Source organism: Heptranchias perlo, chromosome 25 (assembly GCF_035084215.1).
Source record: "Heptranchias perlo isolate sHepPer1 chromosome 25, sHepPer1.hap1, whole genome shotgun sequence".
NCBI lineage: Eukaryota > Metazoa > Chordata > Chondrichthyes > Hexanchiformes > Hexanchidae > Heptranchias > Heptranchias perlo.
In genome coordinates this window covers 34,376,777-34,390,232 of record NC_090349.1, presented here as the reverse complement: position 1 = coordinate 34,390,232, position 13,456 = coordinate 34,376,777, and the positions used below count along the sequence as shown (strand labels likewise).

The 13,456-nt window shown below is 42.0% G+C and overlaps 1 protein-coding gene across 7 annotated transcripts in view; it reads left to right on the top strand.

Moving 5' to 3' along the window:
• smtnb (smoothelin b) overlaps positions 1 to 13,456 on the top strand; it is a 314,089-nt gene that overhangs the window by 165,544 nt on the left and 135,089 nt on the right. Inside the window, exon 1 of one of the 7 annotated variants that reach the window (XM_068005962.1) lies at positions 5,760 to 5,797. The exons of the other annotated variants lie outside the window; for them this stretch is intronic. Within the exon in view, the coding sequence (XP_067862063.1) occupies positions 5,771 to 5,797 (27 nt within the window). The 5' untranslated portion in view covers positions 5,760 to 5,770. Of the gene's footprint in view, positions 1 to 5,759; positions 5,798 to 13,456 lie in introns of those variants that run through there. 7 annotated transcript variants of the gene reach the window in all.

Sequence of the window (13,456 nt, the reverse complement as noted above, 5' to 3'; positions counted from 1 at the left end):
TAGGAAATGGTATTAAAAATGTTATTGGACTCTTGATACATTTGAAGAGTTTCTTTGTGATTGATCATCCGCTTACATTTCACAGTTACAAGGTCTGGACTGCTGCTTAACAATCTAGGCTTCAATAAAGTATCAAGCGGTAAATGATCTTCCCAATCTTTTAGGAGACCATGTAATTAGTTGACATTAAAGAATTAATTTTCTATTGTAAAATTACGTGGAGGATTATAAGGTTGTCCTGCATGGCTGATGTGCAGCCATCTCTTAGTAATGATTGTTAACATGTAAATGTGAATGTGTGCTTTTCTGTATTCAAGTGTCTGTAGAAAGATGGAAGGCAGCACTGGTACTTAGGCATGAAAAAGCAGTGAAGCATAGAATGATTAAAACATTCAGCATGATAAGATGGCTGCACTTTGATTAAGTAGAAGCAAAGTATGCGTTTGTTTCCCTGTGTGTGTGATCATCTAGTGTGTTTGATTCATCTTTGTTTCGGAATGTCTGGACTTTATGCTGCTGGTATGTTGAATACTTAAGTCTGTGACTGAGAGATACATTACCAAGATATGAAAGAGCATGGTGAATAAATGAGAAGAATGCATTCAGTAATTTTTTCTGTTGTTGTTTTCTCCTCTACTTTCATAAATGTGCTGATTCTTGCTGGAGTATGGTTCCACGGGCACTAGTAGTCTTCAAATATCTGACACAAGTGGCCATTCTTGTGTGAACCCAGGTAGTGGGTTCTTGCAGGTTATTCGACATATGAGGGTATCACAGCCGAACCTGATGTCCATGCATGAGTACTTTTCAACAGAAGCCACTGGACAGCGATTAAGACCAGCAACCCTAGCTGATTTTCCCCCTTTATAGCTGAGGAGCACTGAGGTAATTAGAATGCCCAACTGCTGCCCCGAGTAAGATCATTTATCTAAATACAGACTAGCAATTGGACCTAGGACCTTCTGGTCTGTGTGGTTTTGTACTACACCAGGTAGTGACTTTACCCAATGGGCATGTGGGGAAGTTGAGTAATTATTTTTCTGAGATTATTGGCATTTTCAACCTGCACTCCCATCTTTAAATTTCTATGTATCTACACCTCCAAATCTCTGTTAGGAATCATACTATTTAGGGTATCCTTCCTTTAACTGTTCTTTTTCTCAAAATGTATTACTTCACATTCCTTGATGTGGAGATGCCGGTGATGGACTGGGGTTGACAATTGTAAACAATTTTACAACACCAAGTTATAGTCCAGCAATTTTATTTGAAATTCACAAGCTTTCGGAGGCTTCCTCCTTCCTCCTTCACACATTCACCTGAGGAAGGAGGAAGCCTCCGAAAGCTTGTGAATTTCAAATAAAATTGCTGGACTATAACTTGGTGTTGTAAAATTGTTTACAATTCACATTCCTTGGCATTGGACTGCATCTGCTGTCACCTGTCTACCCTCTTTAGTAACCTGTCCATGTCCTGCTGCAATCTCTCTTACATTGTTCCTCACAGCTTGCCGTGCTTCCTAATTTGGAATCATTAGCAAATTTCAGTATCATACCTCTAATGCCTGTATCCAAATCATTTATATAAATGGAAACCAAAAGAGGTTCTAGCACAGATTCCTGGAGCAATCCACCACCCATATCCTGCCAATCGAAAAAAAACACACTTACCCCTACTCTTTGCCTACCATCCCTAGCTATCTCTAGTCACGCAGCTGTATTTTCTTCCATACCAAGAGCATAATTTTTGCAACAAATCTCCAATGTGGCACCTTATCAAATGCCTTCAGAAAATCTATAATGTACACCTGAAAATCTATATATACACCTGAATTCACCAAGTTGACTTACCCTTTACAAAATCCATGCAATCCTTGATTGGGCCAAGCCTTAATTTGTGTTCACTAATTGCATGCTATATTATGAACGCTAGATGTTTAGCCTACAACCTACAACAAAAACTTACATGTATATAGTGAGGGTTAAATTGATTAACCCCCGAAAAAGGGCGCTGGGATCATTGTACGCGATTAACCCATGCCTGGTTGTTGAGATGCAGACAACACAACGTTCGTGATTGCTGCGTGCAGCCAGCACCACCTGCGCTGTTGAGTGGTTGTTCACCAGCAGGGGGCCCAGATATCACTTAAAGGCAGCCTGCACCTCCTTATAGGGAAGATGGACCAGCCATATAAATACTGTGGCTACGAGAGCAGGTCAGAGGCTGGGTACTCTGCGGCGAGTGACTCACCTCCTGACTCCCCAAAGCCTTTCCACCATCTACAAGGCACAAGTCAGGAGTGTGATGGAGTACTCTCCACTTGCTTGGATGAGTGCAGCTCCAACAACACTCAAGAAGCTCGACACCATCCAAGATAAAGCAGCCCGCTTGATTGGCACCCCATCCACCACTCTAAACATTCATTCCCTTCACCACCGGCGCACTGTGGCTGCAGTGTGTACCATCCACAGGATGCACTGCAGCAACTCGCCAAGGCTTCTTCGACAGCACCTCCCAAACCCGCGACCTCTACCACCTAGAAGGACAAGAGCAGCAGGCGCATGGGAACACCACCACCTGCACGTTCCCCTCCAAGTCACACACCATCCCGACTTGGAAATATATCGCCGTTCCTTCATCGTCGCTGGGTCAAAATCCTGGAACTCCCTTCCTAACAGCACTGTGGGAGAACCGTCACCACACGGACTGCAGCGGTTCAAGAAGGCGGCTCACCACCACCTTCTCAAGGGCAATTAGGGATGGGCAATAAATGCTGGCCTCGCCAGCGACGCCCATATCCTGTGAACGAATAAAAAAAAATGCACTGTGGCTGCAGGAAGTGGTGGAAGTCAATGGTGAGATGAATCTGTGCTGCAATATAATGAAGCACGGTGATGATGGGAACTCTGGAATTTTTAATAAGCAGCAACTTGGCTGCTCAAAGTTTGCTTCACTTATATTTTCAAAGTATAAGATACAGGTCTGAACTGAGATCAGAAATCGCACACGTAAAGCACAGATGCAGGTCCCATCCTTATGTTTACATACTGTTGAGTTCTTTCAAAACATTGAACAAAGGTTGCTCACAACTACATCCCACATCCTCCAATCTGCACGCCAGACTCCCCCAATCTGCCCATCTGAGTTTGTACCGGGTCTGCGCGAGGGCGTGTATAAAGGTTCTCTGATGATGCACTAGAGGCGTTGGTGCAAGAGGTGGACAGAAGGAGAGGCATCCTATATCTGCAGGGGGCAAGAAGCTCCCGAGGCACATGGGGATGAGGTCAATGCCAGGAGCACAGCACCATGATCATGGATGCAGTGCAGGAAGAAGTTCAATGATTTGACACAAGTGGTCAAGGTGAGTGAGTTTAACTGTCAAGTGGCATATCTTACCAACTGCTCCAAGCACTATTCCCACCCCCCCCTCACCCACATACCAACAAACTCTTTTAATCAGTACTCAGCTCTTCCAATCAGATGCTTCATCTCATCCTCACACATTACCACTGTTGCAAGCTGCACACCCACAACTCACAGATCACACATACTGGCAGCTATTCAACCATGACAGCCACATCACCCAAATATCTTGCAGGACACTCACCGACACACATCCCGCTTTCTTGCAGGAGAAGGTGGCATGTAACAGGAGGCAGCAAGTGGCAGTGGCTCCATGGAACGTAAATCTGCTGTCCTCTCGGGATGACAGCATTTCTCTCGCATTCCTGCTACTCCGCTGTTGCATGTCAGCTAGCTAGCCCACTCCCTGTAGCATATTGAAACTTTATTATAGGAATTTAGGAACAGGAGTAGGCCATTTAGCCCCTCGAGCCTGTTCCACCATTCAATGAGATCATGGCTGATCTGTGACCTAACTCCATATGCCCGCCTTAGCTCCATATCCCTTAATACCTTTGGTTAACAAAAATCTATCAATCTCAGATTTAAAATTAACAATTGAGCTAGCATCAACTGCCGTTTGTGGAAGATAGTTCCAAACTTTTACCACTGTTTGTGTGTAGAAGAGTTTCCTAACTTCACTCCTGTAAGTCCTGGCTCTAATTTTTAGGCTATGTCCCATCATCCTAGTATTCAAGAATAGGAGACCTCCAAAAACAGGTGCAAATGCATCAGCAGCCAGAAGCAATAATCCATCAACGAACCTGTAAGTCCTGCATGATCCCTGTAAATAGCGCTGGTGGGGTGTGGGGGGGGTCCTTCAGGCCGTTTAAGACCTGTTCAGCTGTGCGAGGTTAAGGCAGTGCGTTGGCTGGAGTGTGGAGTTCCAAAATCTCATCTGTCCCTTTAAATCGGCGTTGCACACTGATCTACCACATAATCTCCTTACTTTACATGCTGCTGGCGTTTGTTACATGCGCGTGCGCAAACGCCTTTACCAATACATCACACCAGAAGTGTGCGCGGGCATCTCGGGCGCAATTTTCGGTGCTTAGGAGTCCGCGTAGTGCCTACGCAACGGGCGCTACACGGCCCAATTTAGCCCTCAGTGCCATTAACATAGAAAAACGCCAAAGCCATTTCACAGAGGCGTAATCAGACAAAGATAGACACTGAGTCAAAGAAGGAAATATTAGGAGGTGTGAAAGAAGAGGGTTTTAAGAAGGGTCTTTAAGGAGGAGGGATGTCACGAGGCAGAGAAGGGTTTAGGGAGAGGGAATTCCAGAGCATAGGGCTTAGACGGCACAGCCACTAATGGTGGGAGGTGAAGATAGAGGGGGATGCATAAATGGCCTGAGTCAGGGGAATGGGGAGCTTGAGAGGAGGTTGCAGGGCTGAAGGAGCGTACAGCGATAGGGAGGGATGAGGCAATGAAGGGATTTAAACAGATGAGAATTTTAAATGTTATGTGTTGGGAGACTAGCCATTGTAGGTCGGCAAGAACAGGAGTAATATGTGAGTGGGACTTCGTGCAGGATAGGATACAGGCAGCAGAGATATGCGGTCAGAAGCTCAGCTCGGCTAGTATGCGTCAAATTTTCCCTTACTGACAATGAATGAGATAAGCATTTCTAGCCTATTTGCATTTGCCAACATGCAAACAAAAGAGTAAAGATCTGTCCCAGTATTTCTGTTTCGGAGAGTACAGTCCTGAAAAATTACTGTTGGTAACACTTATTGCATTCATATGACATGCCTTTACCTATTTTAACTCTGATATTAACCCTTTTACTTTAAATAGATTAAAATAACAAACAGGAATGTCACAAACATTAAGCATTTGCTTTCATTCTATAGAACAAGATATGAGTGATGGGATCAAATATGTGTGCAGGACTGTACAGTACAGAGACTCACGACAGATTAGCTAGACCACCAGATGATTACCAAATTATTTAATATTTTTCATTAAAACTTCCAACATTAGATTGATCCTCAGAACCTTAAACTTACTAATGAACTCTAGTGTCAAACAAAGGCTTGAGAAATAGACAGGGAGACAGAATTATTTCACAGTGAAAGCCTCTGCAAGATTGGCTTCAACTCCGGTAATTTTGCTGCTGCTGTCATTCAAAGCAGGGACTGCACTGGGAAAGATGGTTGCGGAGTGGTGGGAAGGTGGATCTGCACAATGAACGTCTGCAGAGTTCATTACTCTCCTGGGGAAAGTGCACGCCCTGGGGCTGAGCTCATTTAAACAAGCGATTAAGCATCCGTTTCCCCAAAGAACTACCTTCCTGCAGCAGTGATAGGGAAGACAGAGTGCCCAAACTGCTACTACAATCTGTCTGCTTCACAATCTGAGAAGATGGAAAAGCATTTCGCAGTAAGTGAGGTAACTGAATTTTGTACTGTTAGTTAACACTTTCCAGCCTGGTACTTTCTTTCCAGGACAAAGCTCCTGCACACTAGTTTGGCACCCATTTCTGGTGTGACTCTTATTTTACCATTCCCTAATCTTTTTCTATTTCATTTTTATGTAAAATGAGAAAAAGTAGTCTTATCCTTGTATCATCCCACATCGCAGATCTTCCCCAATTGAAGAACAGATTGGGGAGCTTCTCTGTGGTCTCTGCAAGTGCTGTTCTCGAGCCATCGAGTAGGAAATGTGAGAGTATGGCCTGGAGCAAGTGATCCCCTTCGCTCCCTGTGCTTGGCCGTTGCTTGCCGTGGTGGGATGGTTGAGATCAAGTACTCACCATGGGAATCATGCACAAACTGAAGTTCTACCACTCCATAAAGCTCCAAAATACTATGGCACCCTCATATACTCTCAGTTGATAAACTGAATTGAATTTTATTTCCCAAGTTTTATGATGATGTCTGGTCTGTGTCATGCACCTGTTGGTGTTAAATTATTCACTTGGTCTTCCAGTAGCTAATGAATAAATGCACTGAGTACTGAAGCATACAGACTAGAAGGTACCACCAGCCTGTGCTGAGTTAGCTGATCTCAGCTACATATGTATGTGTGGAGTGCAGGATCAGGCTCTGTTGTGCTGCCTGGTTGCTGACACTCACCGAGTGAGTTCACACATGAAATGCGATTACTTGGGTGTGGTACTAGAGGGTGGCTGATGCCTGTGGAACTATAGCTCAGCATGAGTGCCTTCAGGGGAGGAGAGGAAAAAAGGAAAGAAAATTGGAAAAAGAGAAAAAAATGACCTGCCTAATGTTTGTGCTGATTTTAAACAGTTTTTTTTCACACTTGGCTTATTTTAGTTTAATGTGAACCCGTCATGTGACAGCTCATATCTGCAAGAGGGGACAGAAAGGAAAGTTGTAAATTTCACATAATTTCTGCTTTGTGATTTGAAATACATAGAGGTTCACTACAAATGTGATTTATCAGATGTATTGTAAAAGGAACTGTACTGCTCAGGCAATCATCTCTATTATTGTTCCAGGACTCGTTTTATTTTTGGTTTGTCCTTTCGTTATCTTGGTGACATGGGTTCAATGTTATACTGTGTTTCAGGCTAAATGTGTTTACCGTAAATAAACACATTAATAAAATAGAATGAGTTTTGATTTGAAAGGAACACTGGCTAGTCAGCACAGCACCTTGGTGCATCGAAGCTTTAGGACATGTGTTCTCAGCAGTTTCTACACATGGTGAGCTTTTTTTTTCACAATAAGCTCTTAGTCTTAGCTGGGATGTATAAAGGAGACTCCAAATCAAGATAAGATACTCCTCCAGAGGGGGAGTTAATTAGAAAATAACTAACATTTCAGAAATATTACTGCTAATTTGATTTATCTCAGTAGAAAAATAGAGTAGGATCCCCCCCAGATGGCAACAGTACTGCTCAGTGTAGTACTGAACCATACAGACTAGCACATTTTCGGACTTTTACCTGAGATATCTTTGTTGGGTTCAGCAACAAAAAACACTCCTGCAAGCAAACTGTTGTTCTCTATAAACCAGAGTGTGCCTTGTACTCCTCAATATCTAGGTGATTGTGGCAAGTTCAGGTATCGAACAGGAGCTCTTGTCAATGTATTTCAGCTTACTCAATATATTATGTTCCCTTGTGCAATTTCCTTCACTTCAGAAAATAGTAGAGTGAACACTCTATCAGACCATGGTTTAGGCTATAAACTACAAACAGATTTATTGAAATTTCGGCTGAGATGTTAAACTGATGCCCTGTTTGTAGTCTCAGGCATAAAAGACCCTGTGGCACTGTTTTGAGGAAGAGCAGGGGTGATCTCGCCAGTGTTCTGGCCGATATTTATCCCTCAACTAACCTCACTAAAACAGATTATCTGGTCATTATCTCATTGCTGTTTGTGGGCCCTTGCTGAATGCAAATTGCGTTTCCTACATGACAAGTGACTACACCTCAAAAATATTTCATTGGCTCTAAGGGCCAATGTCCTAATATGTCCTAAGGTCGTGAAAGACGCTATATAAATGCAAGCTTTTTCTTTCTTTCTCGTAAATAGGTAAAGACAAGAGCAAAGACAAACAGTAGGTTTACAGTAATATACAGATCTCAATATCCCTCCTTAGAATATTGAAATAACAAACAGTTGTGTATCTTGAACTAAAGCTCAATATAAAGCTGAACTTGAAACTTAACCTTATACGACGGTTTACTTCTTCCACGGAATCTCCTCTCTATCTGTTTCACTGACTACTTCAGAAGAACTGCTGATTTGGAGCAAAACGATATGAGATATACTTTCAAAATCCTTTGAAAAATGATCAGGAATAAGGAAATTAAAAATATATATTTTAAACTCTAGAGCAACCAATCAACCATATATTTAAAAAGACGTTTGTATTGAATTGGATGGCGAAGCCTCTTGCTGGGAGCAAATGAACCTGTTTGAAATACTTTGGCTGATCATGAAAGATGCGGCATTCTTTCATCTGGGAACACTGGTACCAGTAAACACTCGTGCATCAATATTCTTTGAAATTACTTTTTTCATAACCAGACTCTAATGCTTGTTCTCTGCAGTCTGAGGAACCAGCTAGTAGCAATCAATATTTAAGGTGACTGCTGGTCTCCTATACAAAGAAATTAAAATATAGACAGTTTCTTATTAGAATATGACTGCAACTCTCTACTTCTCTGATTCTTTAGAGGGTATCACTGCTCTGTATCGTACTGAACTGTACAGCCTAGAAACATTCCATGTTCAGTTTCTAGTCTACTGCAGGTGCCATCCAGGATGGTGTTACAGATGCTACAATTTGCATCTGTGTCCTTGAACAAGGGAGGGGGATAAATTAGCTATGGTTCCTGCTAATGGTTGCTATCCAGTGGCCCCTGTTAGAAACTTTGCATGTGTAGATGTAGGGTGAAGACAGAATTGGGTTGAACTCTAATGCCCCCCCTTTTAAGTTAAATAGCCTGCTGACATTGCCTGCTTAGGCTTACACATGTAGCTTGTCTGCGTGCGTGATATACCACACTGCTGGCACCTGCGAAAAATTGCATGCTGTTCAGAATCTATGCTTTCAGGAGAGGTGAGAAAAAATTGGTGAAAACTGATAGAAATGACCACTTAAGAAAATGTCAAGCCTCACTTGATTTACTGCAATGTTAAATTGGTTGGCTTTAACGCAAGTACATTTTTATAAATGCAGACATAGAATGGTTTATTTTCTAATACTATTATTTCCCTTATTGAGCAAACCAACACAAAGGAGACTAATTGAAATTCTGAATGAAACTGAATTTATATTGAATTTTAATGGGTTCCAAAGAAACAAAACTACCAGTCTAGGCGGGCATTTGCACACTAGCGCATGACGAGGCCGCTGGTTTTAATCGAAGAAGGCGGCATGTTGTTCACAGTACTCTGTTCAATGAACGACTCTGCTACTAATTGGCAAAGATATTCCTGGAGGAGGGGTGTGTTAAATTCTGAAAGTTTGAGTTTAAAGAAAAAGTTGGAACAGTGAAATCCAGGAGCAGGAGGAAGAGCCAACCGTGAAAGAATTGCTAAGGTAATAAGAAAGATCCCATACTGTGTGGCTGAATTCCAATTAAAGTAAGCTATTATTTTGCTTAAAAATAAGTTTGAGGTCAGGAAAGATTTTGGTTGGACTATATTTAAGACATAGGAATGAGAGATTGGAAAGAAAAAGCTTATTTATATAGCGCCTTTCACAACCTCAGGACGTCCCAAAGCGCTTTACAGCAATTAATTACTTTTTTCGTGAAGCATAGTCACTGTTCTAATGTAGGAAATGTGGTAGTCAATTTGCAGACAGCAAGTTTCTGCAAACAGCAATTAAATAAATGATCGGGTAATCTGTTTTAGCTGTCGGTTGAGGGATAAATATTGGCTAGGACACTGGGAGACCTCCCACCTAGATCCTGACACCCATTGGCCAGATATATCACTTACCTCTGCCTTTGGGAGAGTATCTAGCAGGATCATAAGATTGAGAAGCAGAACATGGTAAACACGCACCATCATCAAGATGCCCTGGGTTAAACACAATGACTATGTAGTGAACACTTGTAGGGAAATAAATTGGGTTTAATTTATAACCATGTTGTTCAGGGAGCTTTCTTTCTGCTGCTGCAGATTAAGGTGCCAGCGAATGCTTTCTTTAATCATGTACCAAGCAAAGCGTAAAATGCAATGAATGAGGCACTTTTGATATAACTCCTAATATTAAGGTAATAGGATTTACCACAGGGCACCTGACTCTGTAATTTCCACCTAGATGGCTTGATGGACCTTGAGGTGTTGGTATTGTGAGAACTACGTTAGGGATCCCTTTTAAGGATTTTCCTGTTATGCTTAACTCTTCGAGTATTTTTTTTCACAGTGGTTTTGCTTTGATTATGGAAACAGTAATAGGACTGCTTCTATAAACAACTACAACCAACAGAACCATCTCTTCCATGGTCTGACCTGAAAAGACAGGAAAATTGCATTCAGAATAATTCACCTAAAAAGCTTGTGTCCTTTACCAACGCAGCTTATCTTTAAGACTAGGTCTGAATGGATATAAATAACACTGGGAGGTACCTCAACCCAACCATTGGGAGATATAGTAGGCCTATAACAACAACAACTTGCTATTTATATAGTGCCTTTAATGTAGTAAAACATCCCAAGTCACTTCACAGGAGTGCTATCAAACAAAATTTGACACTGAGCCACATAAGGAGATATTAGGACAGGTGACCAAAAGCTTAGTCAAAGAGGTAGATTTTAAGGTGTGTCTTAAAGGAGGAGAGAATTAGGGAGGGAATTTCAGAGTTTAGGACCTAGACAGCTGAAGGCACGGCTGCCAATAGTGGGGCGATTAAAATCAGGGATGGGCAAGAGGCCAGAATTGGAGGCGGGCAGAGTAACCACCCTAATTATTATGCATCAGGCAAACAAAAAGAATGAGCAAGAATAAATGTGGATTTGCAACTAGAATGCAAAATTTTAACAGGGAAGTTTCCAGTGGGGGTTGGATGGATTGTCGTTTATTGCCCACTTGGTTGCTGCATGCCTGAATCATGTCAGTGGAAACTAATACCACGAGATGGAAAATTTCCCTGCCTGTCTGCATTCCAACTGGAAAAGACTCACTTGGGTAGTGTATCTGGGTCCACCTTCAGCCAGCTGCAATTGAGATAAGTAGGAGTCAGCATCCTCCCTACTCCTGGATATTGCTCCTCTTGCTCAATATAAGTCAAAGGCACAGTACCGGGCAAATAAGCTGCTTTTGTGAATTCAGAATTGAGATGAGCCAGATATGGAAAACAGTACTCCAGCTAGCTGAAGCTGCAATGCAGCTGTGTATCTTGGAACAGTTGTACTCATCTGAGTTCTGTTGTTGACTGAGTCACTTCGAGCAGAAGATTTTAAGATTTGGCTCTGATATATCTGCTACTGATATCTGTACTTGGTATTGAATGCAGTGTGTTTGGCTAGCTCAGTGGAATTTTGTGGAATGATTGTGTCATGTGGGCAGTTATGGTACATACTGAGGACGAGCATTACATTGAACTTGGAACACAGCGGATTGTTTTGGGTGAAACCCAGTCCTGATCTATGTCAGTTTTTTTCATTATGCATGATGTCCCTCATAAATTGTTGTACAAGGCTGATGGCTGGAACAATTTATAATTTTGCATTTATCTAGTTAGATGTAAAAAAATAAATATGTGCTTGATCCCTGGTGGTCCTTGGAGTGAAAGTGATGTCTTCATGTTCCCTGATATCCTGGAGTGATCTGTCAATGTTCTTGAGTTGGCAGGGGAGCAGTGATGTCTCCAATTTTGCTCCAGTTTTGGGAGGCTTGTGCCTGGGGTTTTGAATTTTGGCTTTAAAAATATCTGAACCTGGAATTTTTATGCTGCAAATGGTCCGAATGCTTATATGTGGCATGTTTCTAATAGTAGTTATATACATCTACCATCTAACTTTTGTACCATTTGGAATACAGAAAGTTTTATGAATAATATCATGTTATCTATTTAAACTTGTTTCTTTTAAGTGGGTGTCTTTATGCTAACCCGGAGCACATCATGCTTATATTGTAATAATGTTGAGCGTCTTAAAAAAAGGGTTTCTTCCATTCAGCCAATGTTGAGGAGATGGGGAACTGAAGAATGAATACCTGCAGCTTTTCTGTGCGTGTATGAATGCCTAGGGTCTTGGTAGATTTTCCCATCTTCTTTCAGTCTAATGAGTTGTTGCATGCTGAGATCAGAGGTCAGAAAAGAGCCCATTGTCAACCTAAGGCAGGCCTGCATATTTGAATGGAGTGCATAGCAACTGGCTGTGTTGGTCTCCAGCATACAGAATCTTCATAATTTATTTAAATCTTTTTTTTTTGCCCCTATTCTTACCACTTTTGGCCTCCAGGTTAGACTAAAAATGCACCATAAAAAACACAATAAAAGGGGTAACATCTAATGATAGGTTGTGCAGAACAAATTTCATCAAAACAGCTGAGAACTGATGAAACTTCCATTGAAAGACAAACTAACCTTTCTCTTTCCCTGTCTCAATGAGATTGTGCTGAATGTTCATCACAACCAATGACGAGAAAGTATCCCTGCCGGGGAGAAGTAATTCTTTTTTCCTCTCCTATTTATGCTGCTTTTCTAACCTCCCTCCTGCTGGGATACAGTTCCATAGAACTAATCACCTTCTGTTACCTCACACAAGTTCCCAGTGTATGTCTGGACAGTGAGTGTCAACACACTATTCAACCTTGGGTGGAGCATTACAGTCAACTGTGATCCTATCCTAACCTGAGCCGAATTTTTCGCTTTGGCGGAATCTCGGAGTAAAATCGGTGGGGTGGGCTCTGCACCCACCCAACTTGGGCACCACTGACTCCAGCAAATTTTCTGAGCTCAGCTTAATTTAAATAATTTTGACGGGCTCACAGTGGGATTCCTGTTTGCACTGGGAAACCCACCTTGGGGTCAAAGGGAGGAAAATGGCTGTTATAGACCTGCGAGGTTAATTAAAAACAATTTAAATATCACCCTTTGATGAATTGCACTCTTTAACAGGGCCTTTTCAAATTTAGCACAGTCCTCGCATGCCATATCAATGCTGGACACTACGGAAATAAAGATGGTAAATGTGATGTATGAGTATTTGAATACTCCCCCTGTATTTGGGTAGACACATTCAACAGCCGTCATCACTTCCAGCAGAAATTCCTGGGGCGGCAAATGGCAGGGAGCTAGCAGAGCACCTGATTGGCTGATTCCTTGCCCCACAGCTAAACACGAATAGTGAGATAGATGATGGGAAGTGGACACCATCTGCTGGAGGGGAAGGAAGACTCAGATGGAGACAGTGTAAGAAAATCCTAAGTGGTGGAAGTTGTTTGATAGGTATACCATTGGATGCCTATATTACAGACAAGGATGGCATCACAAGGGAGGGCAATCACGGCATCCTGGAGCAGGTGATTAGGAGCGAGCTAAGCTCAACAACTACTTTTAAAAATGTTATGTTGCTACGACTTGTTTTATTTTTTAGAAGATTCTTTGGCAGTGTT